This window comes from Camelus ferus, chromosome 35, assembly GCF_009834535.1.
Source record: "Camelus ferus isolate YT-003-E chromosome 35, BCGSAC_Cfer_1.0, whole genome shotgun sequence".
NCBI classification, from domain to species: Eukaryota; Metazoa; Chordata; class Mammalia; order Artiodactyla; family Camelidae; genus Camelus; species Camelus ferus.
This window is the reverse complement of record NC_045730.1, coordinates 3,106,512-3,124,381: the sequence shown is the minus strand read 5'-3', so window position 1 is coordinate 3,124,381 and position 17,870 is coordinate 3,106,512. Positions and strand designations below refer to the sequence as shown.

General features: G+C 39.3%; 1 protein-coding gene across 3 annotated transcripts in view; it reads right to left on the bottom strand.

The window, feature by feature from the left end:
- The window catches only part of TASOR2 (transcription activation suppressor family member 2), a 73,465-nt gene that overhangs the window by 38,969 nt on the left and 16,626 nt on the right, over nt 1-17,870 (bottom strand). The window contains exons 2-13 of one of the 3 annotated variants that reach the window (XM_032473817.1): nt 13,314-13,459; nt 12,922-13,017; nt 11,824-11,896; nt 9,902-9,993; nt 7,870-8,007; nt 7,596-7,726; nt 7,494-7,513; nt 7,297-7,396; nt 5,375-5,475; nt 4,380-4,483; nt 1,396-1,468; nt 1,245-1,307 (exon numbers count right to left, since the gene is read on the bottom strand). In XM_032473817.1, the coding sequence (XP_032329708.1) occupies nt 1,245-1,307; nt 1,396-1,468; nt 4,380-4,483; nt 5,375-5,475; nt 7,297-7,396; nt 7,494-7,513; nt 7,596-7,726; nt 7,870-8,007; nt 9,902-9,993; nt 11,824-11,896; nt 12,922-13,017; nt 13,314-13,459 (1,137 nt within the window). Of the gene's footprint in view, nt 1-1,244; nt 1,308-1,395; nt 1,469-4,379; nt 4,484-5,374; nt 5,476-7,296; nt 7,397-7,493; nt 7,514-7,595; nt 7,727-7,869; nt 8,008-9,901; nt 9,994-11,823; nt 11,897-12,921; nt 13,018-13,313; nt 13,460-17,870 lie in introns of those variants that run through there. The other 2 variants (XM_032473818.1, XM_032473819.1) reach the window with 2 other exon arrangements.

The following is a 17,870-nucleotide window of genomic DNA, read 5'->3' as shown; positions in this document are numbered from 1 at the left end:
GCCACTGATGTTTCTTATGCGAGTGGTGGTAGACACTGAAAAACAAGAATAAAGGCAGAGCTCTGCCACACTGAGGGAGGCAGCAGGGTGGGAGCACAGGCGGGAGCCAGCTCGAGCCTGCTGTTTGACCCTCTGAACTGCTCGTAATAAAAACACCCGTTTTAAGGGTTGTTAAGTCAACTGCACCTAGCAGAATACAGACATCACAGACGCCTGAGGAATGCGAGCAGCTACTGCCATTACGTTGTCACCACTGGTGATGTTCTGCCTATTCCAAAGGGGTGCCTGAAAAAGTACAGTTCTCTGCTTTGAGTAGCTGAATACAATCTTAAAACATCAATTTCTGAAACATTTTGTATTAATTGTAGCTTTATAAATACCATATAGAATTTTATGTTTAAACACAGTGTGATTATAAAACAACGAGGAAACTTTCCTCATATGACAGAAACAAGCTGTTCGTTTACTTTCATTTACTTACTCGCTCAGCAAACGTTTTCTAGGTGCCTGACCCTGCGAGGCAGAAGGGATACAGCAGAACACAAGGCAGGCATTACATAATCACAGACATCATTATTTAAATCACGCCAGTGACAAGCCGAGGGCCCTCACCAAAGGAAGAGTGGTGATGGGGCTCAGTGAGGTGACACTTACACTGACACCTGACAGTCACGAGCAACAGGCTAGATCGTGCTGCTCCTCAGATATTATCTGTTCTCTCTCCCCACAAGAGCCTCTTCAGACTTCGCTTCCTAGCTGATCTCTGAAATTCTAATACTACAGATATTCTGTATCTCTGTGTACACACCGCATGAGCAGTAATTTTTGCCCCTGACAGCCAATTCCTGGTCATGGGGGGCAGCATCACCCGATGGGGGAAGACCAGCAGTCCAGACAGAGGGAAGGGTGCCCACGAGGGCCTCGGGTCCTACTGACGGGGAGACTCTGACACAAGCATCTCCTAGCTACTGCTGCTCAATGACAAATGAATCCAGCTTTGGACATGCTGAATGTGAGGAGCACCTGAGACATCTCAGCGGAAAGACATTTCTGCAGGCAGGTGCTGAAGCAGACAGGAAAGGATAAGCCTACAGAGAAGGGAGATGAAGGATCCACCCGGGAGGGTAAAGGAAGACAGGCATTTGAGAAGACAGCAGTCACCAGAATCACGTGCTGCTGAGAGTTTCAGATGAGGACGGAAAGGGGGCGCACAGGTGCAGGGAGCCGCAAGCCCCGGGCCTTACCTGCTGACGGGGATAAGTGGAATAAATGTAGCCCGTGTAGACCCGCCTGCTCCTCCCCAGAATCTGTAGAGAGAATCAGAAGTTGGATTGTTGGTTCACACAATAGAAGTAAACATACTGAACAGCACATTTTCCACAAAGTCGTCCTTACTTGTTTCTGATATTAAGGCCGACGATGTAAGTAAAATGAAGAACTCCCGCTCTTCTAAGCATCTGATGATGGCCTTGAACATAAAAAAGAAAGAAGATTCAATTCCTCTCTCCTTCCCCCTCTGCCACATTCTTCAGTGGTTTTTAATCTCATGAAAAGTTATAGACAAAAGTTCTTGAAATGTCAGTGTTTACAGGAATCAGGACAACTCTGTCCCCAGTACCAGAAACTGCCAGTTCCTCAGTGCTCAGTCGTGGCCTTGGCAGGGCTACACCTCATAACTAACGGGAACACCAAGGCCTGGTGTCAGGGTCGTGTCTGACAACTTAACGAATCAATCAGAAACGACTTCTTTCACCTTCTCACTGCCTCGTCCGACATCTCTCACTGCTGTCGAAGCAGCCACTATAAACTCAAGGTCAGCCAGACCTGTGACTGACACTTAAGCCCATGTTCACACAAAACGTATCAGACCCCTGGAACTGGAAGAGCTGGAAGACCCCACTGAAGGAACGCCTTCTGCAGCTTCCTGGAGACAGACAGTGATGGGAAATGACCTAATTAGGTCCCCTGGAAACGAGAAATGCAGACAACAGCCGTCTCCTCTCTTTCCCTCTACCAGCCCTCAGTGGTAGCTGCCATTCTGAACCACAAAGATAAACAGTTCTTCTTTCCCATTATTCACCATTTCAAAAGCCTACATATCCATAATGAAGACAAAATCAATGTTCATACAGTAATTTTTCAGCTAAAAAAACTGAATAAAACATACCACTTTATGAAGTGAAAAAACAACCTATTTCAAAAACTGACAGGTCTAAGCCTACAAATGTGATAAATCAGTAAGTTCTTCAATAATAATTGAAGGGTGGAAAAAAGACATCTTGTCTAATTATTTACTGGAGCTAAGCTACGACACTGACGCTTCCGCACAGAAGCAGCCACCACCGGGAGTCCCCACGCGCCCCCATCACAGCCGCTGTGCGTCTGCTGGCGGACGTTTCTGTCTCCTCCACAGCCTAGTGAGTCCCTCGATGGCAGGGGCAAGTTTGTACTTTTTGCTTCTGGCACGTAATAAGCACTCAGGAAAGAACGACTGAATAAAGGCATCAGCAGTTACACGTGCCCAGAGCTTTGGTACCTATTAGCAAATGCGCATAATTCTTGTTTGGGTTTTAATCAGTGTAAAAAGTGAAAGTAAGTAATCGGCTACATTATTCTGCATTTTAGGTTTTAATAGAGATGAAAGTAAAATCCCTCTCTCTGCTTAAACCTGTAAGTTCTGCATTCCAAAAAGTGTGCAAATAAAACGGAAACACGCAGTGCTATCTTGCTAGTCTCTCAAAGCACATGCTGAAAAGACTACAGAAAGTTCCTGTTTTACCCTTTGTGGGGAATCTTTGAAACGTCCACCTCTAGCCTCTTCCATTTACACACAGGAAAGCACTGCCACACGTGTCCGTAACACCTCTTCAGAGACTGTGCTCTGTCCTGTTCCTGAGGCACAGGGTCACCTACTGCGCAGCCATTACACAGCAGGCACCAAGGCGGCAAAAGAGCTTAAGACGCGATACCTGCCGTCAAGGGGCGCGGCGTCTAGGTGGGGGACACCGATATGTAAGGGTTCTTCCTAATATAATGGGGCAGGAAAGGCGGCCCGGAGCACCGAGGGGCAGGGCCTCCTGTGACGTGTAATTTCTGTAAGTAATTATAATGAACACACAGGTTTTGAAGCAAAGCAGGGCACTGAGTTCGACACTAGAAGCACTCACAAGGCAGCTCTTCCCCAATGCATTCCTGAAAATACCCTTGAGCTTTCTTCCTTTCAACTTCCAAATGTAAAATGAACTATGCTACTTCAGAAACACACGGCCTATCATCCTGTATTCAGTGGTTATCGGCTCATCGCCTGTTGTCACCCCCAGCACCTCCGGACTGCAGAACCGGGGGGTGGGGTGGGGGGGCTGGCCCCGCATCCAGTTCGAAAAGGTGGACTGAGTGGCCTGAGCTAACAGTGAGGGCCGTTCCCTTTCCTGTTGCTGGCCGGGATGCGTGCACACGATGGAACTGCTCTAAGGAAACACGCCAGGGTCTGGAGGAGGCGTTCTCTCTCTGGATGCAAAAAGGAGGCACACCGCCCTGCCCAGCAGCCCAGGACAGAACCGTCACGCAGAGGAGAAAGCAGCTCAGAGCCCCGTGCAAGTAGCACTTGAGCTTCCTGATCACCCAGAACTGAGAAGTGAGCCTACTGAAACTCTGTTTAAGACAGCTTGGGTTTTGCTTATACGCAACTCAAAGCATCTCACCTGACCGTCCCCGAGGCAGCTCACCTTCACAGCTTCCGCATCTGTTCTGTTTAATTTACTGATTTCATGCTATCTACCATGGGGAGAGTCCATCATGTCAGAGAGGGCTCGAACCTGCTGGGCCCCGTCCCTCCCTCACACGTTTCCTCTGGGAGCTTGAGGAGTCGCTCGCTGTCAAGTCAAGTGTCTACTCCTATCCTCACCCTGAGGAATGTGGCCAACGTAACGGAGGTCTTCCGCTCGCTATGTGTTTCTCAGTAGACTCTTACTTTCTACATCATGAAAACAGTAGAAGCTGCAACTTTTCTTTCTTTTTAAATGTAAGTATTGACACAAGTCACTTTTAAAGAAGTATTCACATGTGGTCCTTTGACTAATGCAGAAATACCACGGATCTACTCTTCAGTCATAAAACAAAAATAACAACAAAAAAAGACCTGAGAAAAACTATCCTCTTATTCTTAAAACCAGGAGTGTAAACTGACTAGTGAGGCACAGAAGTGAACTAAGACACAAAGGGGTTGAAAATGTGAGCCAGTAAATATCAATACATATTAAATGATAAACACCCTTTCAGCACATAAAATAATTCAATCTAGCAGAGGGCCAACTAATAATTAGATGATTTCTCGATTTAAGGAAAAAATAATAATTATACTTGAAATGGATGATTCTTACCAATTGCTCATTTTTAATGTATTCTGTTAGCTTGTCTATTTTTTCCCCTTGTTTGTTTGACAGTTCCACCTCATACATATTGAAGCACATTTCTTGGCAACAGACTGTGGAGAAAAATCAGAAAAACAGAACAGTTATTTTAAAGTGCGATTATGCATTAAAAAATGCTATTATGCATTTTTATGACTGATTTATTCATGCTAAAAAGAGGAAAGAACTAGGAATACTTTTTAAAAAACATTTATCATTCAAGGCTCTTGGTTGTAAAACTTCTTAATAAACAGTTACTGTATATAGTATTCAAAAACAATGCTTTTACTTATAACACCACTACTACAGGATTAACAAGACAAATAAATACTATATAAATAATACAAACTGCAATGTTCCGTGAATTAATCTAAATGACCAAGAAATTTTCCTTCCCGTGTCTTCTGCTCTTTTCCTTCATTTAAAAGTACATACAGTTGACCCTGAGCACCTGTCCCCCACCCCCGCGCAGTCGGAAACTCAGGTACAAAGCCGCAGGCGGCCCTCAATGTCCGCGGTTCCGCAGCCGCAGGCCACGTGGTTCTGCAACACGCAGTGCTGGAAAGATGGCGTATGAGTGAACCTGTGTTCTTCCAGCGTCAGGGGTACATAAATAAATAAAAACAACCACAAAGCCTCTGTTCCCCCTGAAAGGAATGATTATAAGCTCCCCACTATTTGTAAGCATACCTCTGTTTGCTTAACTCCCTCGGTATTCTATATTAAAGCTGGTCTTTGCCACATTAGATGAACTACCTTTCATTAGTTCTAGCCGGCCTCCCAGGAACTGAATCACATAGCAATTCTACAACTTTCACAAAAAACCCCTTTAAGCATCACTTAAGGGAAAACAGAAGTAAGATTGTGTGTGTGCGCACGCAAGTGCGCGTGTATATACGAAACGGAGCATGGGAACAACTGAAACAAAGCTCAGGACAGGCAGTGTATGTGACATTTCAACAGACCTTTTTGCTCCAAGTAATTCTGTTTTTTAAAAGCAGCTTCTGGTAATCTTTTTTTCAAAGACGACACTTTCATTACATACTTAAAATCTAGTTCATGTGGTCTGAAAAACAAAACAACAATACCATGTAACATAATAAACACTGACACTACTGTATCTTAGTTTTTGGTTTTCTAATATAAATGCAGACCAAGATATCATAACCACAAAAAGCCCTTAAACCTATAAACTCCAGGCCAAATAACATGTATATTAATAGTTTAGATTTTCAAATATATGACCTCATAAACCATAGTCTAAAAATATGCTCACATTTTCTGAATGCATTCATTTTAGGCATAACCAAAATATCTACATGTGGAAGAACTATGCACACTGGAACAAGAATTTTCTAAAAAGTATGCCTTTTAAGAGTTGAAAACTTTCAACAATGTCGGATTGCCCATCCCGCAGTGCCACAGAATGAACCGCATCCAGACTTCTGCACCATTTCCCCTGACTACTTTTTCCTTTTTTAACACGAAATACTTGTAGACTTACCAATGCCTCCTTTGCCCCAAATACTTTGTATATCCTTAAGAAAAGCATTTTTTTATGTAACCACGAAACAATTAGCAAAATCAAGACAGTAACAATGGTATAGTATAATACTTTAACCTACAGACAGAACTTTTCACAAGTTGCCAACTGTCTCACTAAGGTCCCTTGTAACCAAAGAAAGTCCTTTTCCTGCTCTGGTCCAGAATCCAGTCCAGGATGACACACTACATTCAGGCACATCTCTTCAGTCTCCTTCAATCTGCAACAGTCTCCTAGTCTTTCTTCACTTTTCGTGACCTTGATATTTTTGAATAATACAGAACACTATCACTTGTTTTGCAGAATGTCCCTCAGCCTGGGCATGTCTGAGCTTCCTCTTGATGAGACTGGCAGGATACCCGGTCACTGTCTGTGCAGCACACTGGAAGCACAGGATGTTCACTCCTCTCTTGGTAGTCTCACTTAACCACTTAGTTAAGGTGGTATCTGCAGCTCTTCCCATAGTCAAGTCCATTTTCCCTTTTGTGAGATAAGCAAATACCAAGAAACTTTCATCTACTATATCAAACCTCCAATGACTGCTATGGTATTGCCAACTTCTGAATTCCGTCACTTTTTCTATACTTACTAGCAGAATTCGGTAGTGAGGAAGAACTTGCCCTTCTCTCCTATTTATTTATTCATAGAATTCTTAATTTATTCTATGGGCTATAAATTCCCTCCCTTTTTTAAAAAAGGGCCAATAGAAAGAAAATGAATTCACATAGCACACCAGTTTTCATCTCATATTTCAATTAAACCATGTATAACTTTCAACGGTTTGGGTGCAAACCAAGCAGAGGTTTTAAACAGGAAGATATCACAAGACGCCTTTCACTGTTCTCCAGAAGCAAATATTATAATTCATCCTAATGTTAATACATGTAATAGCTACTCTTTTTAACACTAGTCTAGGAAAGTCATGTGAAAATTAGGAAATTAGAGGCTGCAAATCTTAATAAAGACTCTAACAGAATTAAGTGGCTATAATCTGCTGCAACTGTAATTCAGGCAAACCCAATTTGTTTCCTGGGGAAAGTCAAACTTTTGGTATCAAATAGATTAATTTAGCCTGAGAGGTCATTGTCCCATGAATGGATTAAGACACCAAAATTTAAAAAGTGACTTGTGAAAGATGAGAAAACTTATTTCGAAGCAAAGGTCAGAATTTAGGTCTGAATTTCGGTCTCCTGCGTCGTGCTCCTGTGCTTTGTGCAGCTACCCGGGAGTAACTAAAACCCAGCACAACTGCTACATCTCACTCTGGTGCCAGCAAGCCAGACCTCAAAATGAGACTTAAAAGACTGTACAAGCATTAGTAAAGGACACTGATCCAATACTCACAGTTGCGTTGGAACCACTGTACCGTAAGACGACCAAAGAGTTATATCACATAGCAGACAGCCCTGAATGATTAATTTCCCTTTCCATGGAGAGATGAGAACTGTAAGAAATGAGGGTAAGAAACTGATTATCTTACTTACGAACAAAACATTTACTTAAAAAAAAAAATGAAAAGAACCAATTAAATAATTTCTTACCATTTTCTTTAAGTTCAAGTCTAGGGGGGAAAAAAAGAAGCATTTTTTATAAGAGCAAAGAAAAGAAACCCAGCAAAACAAAGTGTGCACATAATTACTCACACGCTGTTATGATGAGGAGCTGGTGCTGCCATCTTTTTAGGTTCCCTGTACTGAAAAGCTACAATCACGTAAGGGCAGATCTGTCTGGGTCGCTCAGTAACAGTGCTGCCTGAAAGTTCATAGAGGTAATACTGAAAGAAGAAAAATAAATATTATCAGGGTAGCACTATGGAATTCCACGTGCACCAAGTTTATCGCAACCCCACCCAGTCCCGAAAAGTAACTCATTAGACTGAGAAACGTACTGTAGGAGTTTGTTCCCAGGTGACTATACCTGACTCAGCTCAAAGGTGCGAAAATGACTTGTCTTGGGAGAGACCTTGTCAGTATCTGCAGCCACGTGGCAGTCACAGCCGGAAGATGGGCTAGTATAGTTAGTGGTATAATTCTCAGGCACGAACTTGACTCTTCCCTAGAATGAAAATATTAAGACTAATCAGATGTTTTCAAAGAGGAATAATCTTACTCCAGGATTCATTTAATAAAGATGTGGATATGTTAGTCGACTAACAGTTAACTGTGTAAAGAACTACAGTTAATAGAAAATTATCTTAAGGGCAACAATAGTTTTAATCATCCACAAACCCCCTTATATTTCTATTTAACCCTTAAAACTGTATTTAAAAATCTGGTACGTTTGGGCATCTTCCTGAGGCAAATGTCCAAAGCTTTTATCACACTATCAAAGGAGTACACGAACTGCCTCAAATTTAGGAGAACCATTTCTTTAAAAGAAAAGTTACACAGCCCACCAAACGGACTGGCTATTTAATGACTATATCATAAAAGATGACAAGTGAAATCTAAAATTTCAAAAGATGAGTTTCCAAACTGAAGTATTACATAATTAATTGTAAATTACAGGCCGAGAGCCTTCTGTTACGCCAGGACCCCATACATCAGCAAGGAGCAAATACACAGTGAACCCCTTAACAGGCCGATAGCCCCGATAACTAAACAGCTGACAGTGTTTCCCATATAGTTCTCTTCATCAAGTCATGTATCTCCCAGAAAAGGGGGGGGGGGGAAGCTGTCAAGTTTATCATACAATGGTTGTAAAAGATATTTTGAATAAGATAATGACAAACATGGAAAAGATAAAAATATACAAAACATATACCAAGATGAAGTGTGAAATTACAGGCAATTTCATCTGTATCTTTATAAGATGACTTACTTAAAAAATATATATAATGTATTGCTGTTGAGGTCCTGCCTCTTCCTTCACAGGGCCAGCAAAGGCAACATAAGACGCATAATACAAACAGGACTTCTCAGTGAGCAGTCAGAACCTGCTGGGCATGGCTGGCTTTTGAGCAGTAAAGTAAGGAGGACTGAAAGCGTATGGGCAAGAACTAAGCAGCAACACCCACCAGACAGGGTGGGACAGAGGGGCAGGAAACCAATGGCGAGGCACAACCCGACATAAATAAACAACCAGCGTTTGCTATCTGAGCTGACAGGTGCATCTTCTGCAGCAGGACCACAGCACTCGGCACGGAGCAGGAGCGAAAACCAGCAAGAGCAACAACTGTGTGCCAAAGCTATGCTACCTTCCCTCCAGTTCTTGGGGACAATTTTGGAATATGAACAGTTCACACTTTAAAAAAAAAAAACAAAAACCAAACCAAAAAAAAAAAAAAAAAAAAAAACCCAAGAAACCCCAGTAGTGTTGGGTTTATAACCAAAGAACTTAAGGTAGTAAAAAAGCTGAAACAAAAGCAAAAACAAAACAAGACCACAGAATATGTCCTCAAAAACCAGAGTTTTCCTATTATTTGAGTGAAAATTCTAATCGTGTGATTCACTTATACTGGATTATTAAAGGGCATTTAAAAAATTTCTGAGATCATGAAGCTGTCAACAAGGGAGGTCTCGATGTTCTAGGGATAAAAAAATAAAGATTTTTGACAATTTAAAGTAGACAATTAAAAAAAAAGTTGCTTTCTGAATTCATGTCTTGTAACTGAAATCATAGTTTTATAAGCAGCTACTTGTTTTCTGTTATTTAATGCTTAAAGAGTGGCATCGTGGGACGGGGTGAGAGGAAGGGTTTTCACTGAACTTGTTTTATTATTTTGAAGTGTTTTTTTTAAAAAACATATTAATAGATCATCTTTTAAATTAACAACAACAAAAAGCTGTCTTTTAAGGAAAGCAAAAATAGCAGTTATTTTTTTCTGAATTTGGAGAGCTTTCTTCGACAAGGACTATGTTTAGCAAATGATCTGCAAAGATTATTATCACAGACTGATAAGCTTTCAGTTTTAAAAGAAAAATCACACAAAAGTACATTTCGGTTTTACCTTAATTAGATTAAAAATTACAATATAACCAGACTTTCCATGATACCAAGGTCTTGCATGAAGATAGTCTGAGTATTTGGAAATATATACACCTAGGAAAGTATAAAATATACATTAATTTACACTTTAAAAAGACTGTTCACCATATATAATTCACATGTAGGGCTACTTGGAACAATACAACACAAAAGACAAATAAAAGCTAATATTAATAAACGACTTTGAAACTTCTTACCTTTTAAAACCTATTTGAGATATTCTACAGGTATGGAAACGTTAGAGCTAAGACAGAATGTATGTGTCTGACAACCAATTTTCTAGCTGGGTATAGTAACTGGAAAGGGATAAAAGTATCAAATTTTTGGAAAATTTTTCTTTTGTTTTTTTCTCCATGCAGCCCCTCAGTGAAAAGGCCTACAGTTACCTGATTCTCAAGTTATTTTTTGCAAAAAAGAAAAAAAATCTTAGTAAGCACTTGTATCTTAGAATGTGTGCTAATGTCTATCACTGTACTTCGTGGCTGGGCAGCAGAGACATAAAAGGAAACAGAACAAGTCTGCTAGACTGTAAATTCCAGTAAGGCAGGGAATGAAGTGCACGCTACAACATGAATGAGCCTGAAAAACACTGAATGAGGTAAAGTTAGTCACAACAGATCATATATGATTCTATGTACATGGAATGTCTGGAACAAGCAAATCCATAGAGGCGAAAAGTGGCTGCCCAGGCTTCTGGGAGTGGAGAGTCACTGCTAACAGGTATGGGACTTGCTTTTGGGTGATGAAAATGGTCTAAAATTGATTGTGCTGGTGGCTGCACAACTCTGTGAATGCACTAAAAAACATCAAATTGTATACTTTAAGTGGGCAAATTGTATGGTATGTGAATTTTCTCTCAACAAAACTGTTATTTGGGGAAAAAAAAAAAAAAGATCAGCAGGAACCTAGCCATGAAGCCCAATAATCTTTCTCAGTCCTCATCTCCAACTTCCGCAGCATCAGACTGCTACGCGGCCTTCCGGACGTCCTCTGCTTTCTGTCAATGTCCGCTTCCTGACTCTTCTCCTCTCCCCACGCCCCATCCCTCGTCCCATGATGACCCCAACGTTTTGTTCTTCACCGTCTTTCAAACTTCTTTGCTGTCCCATGTGACAGTATCTTTGGTTTCAACTCATACCCTCTTCCCTGCCACCTTGAGCCCCAATCTCCAGTCTTAATTCCTTTCCCAACTATTTTTACGACCAGCAGGACAGCTTCCAGAAACACTCAGAAAAATCTCATTATTTCCCAAATTTAACTCGTTACAGTAGTGGTGTCCATTCACTGAGAGCTAAGTCCTTCACATGGTCTCATGTAATCCCCACAGCAAATCTAGAAGAGAGTCTCATCTATTTCACAGATGAGGAGAGCGAAGCCTAAGGAAACTTAGTGCTAATTCACATTCCTAGCGATCAGATGACCTTTCTCCTTTACCTCGTCAGCCACCCTACACTCTCCTCTCCTTGTGTATCTCTTTTCCACTGACGAAGTCGCTGTGGTGCAAGTCTGAAGCCTCGCATCTGATCCTCTCCTTTCTCTGACCCCTCGCATTCCATGGTTGCCAGGCCTGGTCAGTTCTGTCTGTTCTCCATCCCCGCTGCCACTGGGATAGTTCAGGAGAGACCCTCACCAGCCGCGGATGCCTGCACTCAGCTCCTGGCACTGATAGGTATCTTTCCTAGTCTAACCAACCTTTAAAAAAAGGTAACTCCTGCTAGAAAAGCTCAAGTCTTAGACTCAAAGCTCATTTACATGTTTAAAGTTCTGATTCTAAAGATTATTACTTATCATCAATGAAACTAACTTTTAACACAGGTATCTTAGAAACTGACCAAACCCCACTTCGCTTATATAAGAAGAGATTCTTTTTTCTTAAAGACATACCTTTCGCCGGGTCACCCAGAGTGGTGATGGCACTGCTGCCCACACAGAGTCCACGCTGACATACCAACTTCGCCTTTAAACAGATTGGAGTTTGCTTATTATATCATTCTTGGGAGAATCAATGAAGTAACACTATAATCTATGAATTTTCCATACAGAATCTGTACACTGTATTCATGGCACAAAGCAAACTTACATAAGGCAACTGTGTTTTAGTTCAAACTTTTTCATGAACTTCTACCATTTCTGTTAACAGAAATGTCATCAGCAAAACTAAATGAAACAAGCTCACAGATAAGTTCTCTCTTGAAGATTTGTTTCAATTACAGCTTGGGAATCATGAAATTTGAAAATGTTTTACCCCAAATGCCTTTCTTAATATGAATCCATGACACACCTTAGTTGGAAGTGAACAATCAAGTAAATCAACTCTCTGGTACTTCTACACCATCTTTGTTATATGCTAATGTAAATAATTCTTTAGCAAATCTACCATTGTACTTTAAAAATCATGAACCCAACCAAAACATTACCTTTGAACTATTTTAAGTTGGATCACTAGCACTGTTAACACCGTATCCAGACACCACATACATCTTTGGAGACATACCTGCACACAGCAGTTTCCTTTTCCCACAATTTAGGTACGAGCTAAAATATGTATGTTCAATTTTCAAAGGCAGCATGAAACGACTCCAAGTAACTAGAATGCTGATAAGATCCCCCAAGCCATGTAATTTAAACTTGAAAAAATTCCACAAGAAATAGAAAATGTCTTTGTAAACAATGATCCCCAAATGGAAAAACATCTATTCACTCCATTAAAAGGCATAATTGATAACAAACCTGTATTAATCCAAATGTCACCACGAGCTTACAAGTATATTTAAGATAGAGGACCTGTGAAAAGTAGAAATCAAGTCTCTTTCCTGACAAGCTTTCACTGTCATTTACGATGCCACCAAACTAAGTAACAAAAAAGACTGATGGTAATCTCACAAACTTTCTAGAACTAAAACACTGATATTTAAATTTAATGATATATAATTTTGTACATTAACCTCACAAAATTAATTTTCTACAAGCTAATTCCCTTACCTGATTTTCAGTTTCAAACAGAAGAAATCCATAAGTTTCTTGAAGTTCTTCGTGAGTATAGTTACTTGCTTTCTTTTCTTGGTAAAAAGTTTTATACTGTATAAAGAGAGAATAATCAAATGCTATAAACATGTTACTTTGCCTTAAAAATTAATTTTTAAAAATGTATCATCTGAATTCCTCCTGCTAAAAAGCTAATGAAATTTATTATTCTTCTATTCCCTAGAATATATTATAATTACCTTCCAAGTGACTATTTCCAAGGATCTTTTATCTCAGCTGAAATGTGATAGCTAGAAGAACTAGACTTATACATAAAAAATGATGGGTCTATTTCTTTTAAAACTAAAATAAAACTAACACACAGACACAGTGTGTACCAAGCACCTCACCTCATTTAAGAAAATGTCATTTTTCACCAAAGTCACTTGACTGTACTGAAAACCATGCTCAGATGCAGAGTCCAAGTAAGAAGTATGTAGAATGGAAACTGCCCTCTGGAAGAGAGAGTCTGAACTCAAGGACACTGTCTCAAAAACTGTAAAACACAAACAAAAATAATGCAACTGTTTAAGATAGCCGAAGGACTGGGGGAAGGGGGCACACCAAGTACCCTGCACATTCCAGCTGCTTCCTTCCTGCGTAACTGAGACGCTTACAGTGTGTTTTGGCTACTGTATCCACACCATCTTAAAAGACCTTGTATGTTAAAAAAATAACCTAAATGGATTACAACTGAGGGTGATTTACCTTTAATGCAAGAGCAAACCCCTCGTGCCTTCGGTGTAAAGCTGGGTGCTGTAACCACAGGTGGTAAAAGCAGATCCAACTGTGGTGTCGAGCTGGTGTCAGCAACCACTCAGACTGATGTTTCTTATCCTTAAGCTTTTTTTTTAACCCTATGTCACATTTTTTTGATAAACTAACCCTTATCGTTGTCTCACAAATCCCCAAGTGTGTTAGGTTCCCTGGAAGGCAACTACTACTGCACTCGGTAAACACATTAGAAACTGTGTTTCTTTGGGGTTTCCTCACCAGACTGGACACATCTATTGAAATTCACTTCTTATGGATTGTGTTAGAAAATGATCTTTTTATACAAATAAAACTTTATTACTTTTTTTGAAAGTGTTTTTTTCAAACCACACCCACATGCTATGGAGATTCTGATCTGCCCCTCCCACGAGAGGCCTGTGACCTAGTTGAGAATTACTGACTCAATCCAGTAATTCCCTTCGCTGAGCCTTTGTGCATTTTGATTTTACAAGTCCTCACTCTAGCAAGAATTGAGCTAATTCTCGTAATGCTTAACCACTTGATTTCTCTGTATCCTCTCTGCTCTCTTTAACAAGGTTGGGGGTGAGGGTACAAACTGATTATTCATAAATAGTAGAGAAAACAGAGTAATTTATGTAGCACTGAAAGTTTTGGCCTTACAGTATAAATGAGTACATTAATATGGCTTCCTACTTTTACCAGAACTCTGCCAGTTACAGAGAAGTTCAAAAGTTAGGGAAAATAAAAGCTTTTAAATTAATTTATGAACAGCAGATTTAAAAAACCCTAGACTATCACAGAAATGAAAACAAACATTTCAGTAAAATTACTTTGGATTAAATGGTCCTACCACTTCAATTAACAAGGTAATTTAAAAATGCTTTTAATAAACACAACCTCCTAGTATAAAAAAATAAAAGATTATAAATAGCAAGGAAGGAAAGAAAAGAGGAAGAATCATTTAAGAATATTCTGAAGTTGGTATATCTGATCTATATTCTATTTTACTTTCCCTCAGTTTCACCTTCTCTCCTTTAATATCGTGTACCAGTGCTGTACAAAATATGGATATTCTAAAGAGATTCAAATATCAAAACACCTGGGATAATTAAAAGCATGGCTCTCTTTAGCTAATTACTCAAGACAAACTGGGAAGCCTATGCATTTGCAAATTCATTTTACAAATAATCTGCACTGCTGGCTCAAAATCAATTCAGGATTCCTTTAAAAGTTAAAATTTTGGATTCCTTGTATTTAATATTTTTCAAAACATTAAAATTTAAAATCTAAAATTTAAAAATCTAAGCAGCTCAATATTTGAGATATTTGAGAAAGACATTGCTTACAAGTGAAAGAAAGAAAAGTTGTCACAGCTTTGGAAATGAACAATCTATCAACTTACATAAATTCTGCAAGATGTTAACTAGTAGACATAGATTTTAAGTTTCAGGAGTACTGAATACTACATATATCACCATTCTTGAGTGACAATCCACAGTAATAAACAGAAAACTGTGAGAAATAATGCAATTAACAACAACAACAAAAACCACCACCTATCTAACACAGTGTTTCCCAAATACACGTGGTCAGGCCACACCTGACACATGATGGGGAACACTGTTCCCAGTAAAGCTACGACTAACGGTAATGACTTGAGCAAAGAGGAACAAGTAAGAAATGACTTGTTTTGTGCTTACATATTTTTGTTTCTAAAACTAGTATGGTTAAAAATGCCTCCCCTTTAGGTCAGCACTATCCAAATAGCCATATATTATAAAAGTAATAATTTTATGGTTAGCAGAAGGAAAAGCATGTCAAAAGCAAAGTTGCTAGAAACGCACAGTAAATTCTGAATCTTTCATGACTTCATAATAAATAACCTCAACTATACTCTCAAGAAAGCACAAGCTCCTGGCTCTACAAATAAGGAAATAGATGAGGATTTCACTGAGAAATTACACAACGCACTTTCACGTAACCCTCTAACAAGTGTACAAAGCAATGCGAGCACTAAATAAATGGATGGCTTCATTGTTGCTGAGCAATGCACATGCTGTATTTAAACATTCAAGATTACCAGAATGTTAAGAGGATGAAGATGGGGCCATTCCACAAAGAAACCTAAAACAATATCTAAGCAGGTTAACTTGAAAAGTATCTGTCTATAAAGTGTAAAGACTGTCCCTTAGGGCTCATGTGACCAAGAAAGGGCACAAGGGGGAAAATTTAAGTTCAGTTGAAATGACTCAGGTAATATTCTTTCCTGTAGAACCTAGTTTGGGCACATTTCTGTGCTATTTGTGGATGTGATCTTAAAAGCAAGGTCCAGCTTAACACAAGCGGATTCTGCTCAAAGTGCCCTGCATCAACCTCCTCCTGTCGCAAAAGCTCTTACAGGGATACTGAGTGTCTGGGTTTGGACACTTCTCTTTTTAGCTTCAAGTAAGAGAGAAGAAAATGATAAACCAATTTCTGATGCTATGCCACAGGTACCTATTTTCCATTTTATAAGCAGCTGGTCTGAAAGCAAATCTTGAGATGAACCAGTGCCAACAACTCAGGTGTGACAATACCTCTAACAAAAACCAGTCACTTGTACATCTCCCCACGACTGTCATGACCACATCTGTTTGTGAATTAAGCACCAGAACTCAGCAAAGACAGGAACGCTCAGAGCCCAACAATATTTTCCGTTAAGGGCGCTCACTAGCAGAACGCAGCCCACATCCAGGAATACACTCGATGCCCACATACTCCATCTAGTCCAAGCAGGTCATCTGAGAGCTGCTGCAGGAAGAGCCCACCCTCTGATCACCTAAGCCTAAAATTAACATAAATACAACTTTTTTAGAGCAGAATTTGGCAAGAAGTAACACAAACTTACATGGGCATACCAAATAACCATTCCATTTCTGGGAATCCATTCCTCTGAAATACTAGCATAAGGTACAGAGGATACATGCACAAGGGTGCTCCATGCACCAGCAGCATCTCTAACAGCAAAAACAAGCCAGAAAACCTAAACTGCTGTCAACAAAGACAACACCTCACAACTCCTAAATAAAAAATAAGGTAAATCCTTATATACTGACATACAAAGATATCTACTGTATACTACTCAGGAAATAATATGCACCATATAATATCACTTTGGTAAAAAAAATGAAAAAAATTATGTGTTTGTAGGTGTACCATAAAGATGTAGAAAGATGGGAAATACATAACTGTTTAACAGTGTTATTACCAATGTTACTGAGATTGGGGAGCAGACAAAAAGGAGAACTTACACTTTTACCATATATATTACTACAATTTAGGTTTTTCTTGTATGAGCATGTATTACTATTTAATATATTGCAATTCAAAAATCAAGTAAAGTGAATCCTAATTTCAAAGAAATACAAATAGAGGAATGTGACAATTTCCCTTGGACACGTATCTCTTCTGATACAATTTGAAAACTTAATCACCTATCAATTTTGGACTAATAAGAAATCTGTAGCTATAGGAAATTAATTCTTTTGAAAAGTCCATTCGTTTTACATGATTTAAATTAAAATTTTAAAAATTATACTTTAATACTTAGGAGTCATTAGTAATAACTTATAGCATTTTGTTTAATACCTACTCTTTTCTGATATGAACCCTGTCTTGGTCGTCTCTAAGAAAGAATGTAGCTGGGAGGGTGGTCTTAATTCATTTTCACCAAGTACACCCCCAGAATTCTTGATATAGTCCTGTTCTCTGTTAATGTCATAAATGCTAAAATAAAAAAAGAAAAAATTAAATCATAAAGTGGATAGTTCTATTTCTAGCATATCTACTATACAAATAAACGTCTACTGAGCATCTAGTTTACACAAGGCACAATTTTATGTTTCCCTTTGACAAGTCTCCAGCGCTAAGGGCTAAATTTGCTCTATAAGAAGTAACATGCATGAATTGAAAGCTTTTCCTCCAATTCTTTAACTTCTAAAGAAAATTTTCTTCACAGAAATAAGTTATGCTTATAGGAATCAGTTTTGCCTCATTGAAAAAAAACTTTCAAAATAAGATTATAGGACCATAGCTATGTTCTACTGGCTGGAAATAATTAAGTCAAATAGAACATAATTAAATAAACTCTCTCCCCATCCCTAAGTAAGTATGTGGTTCACCCATTCACTAAA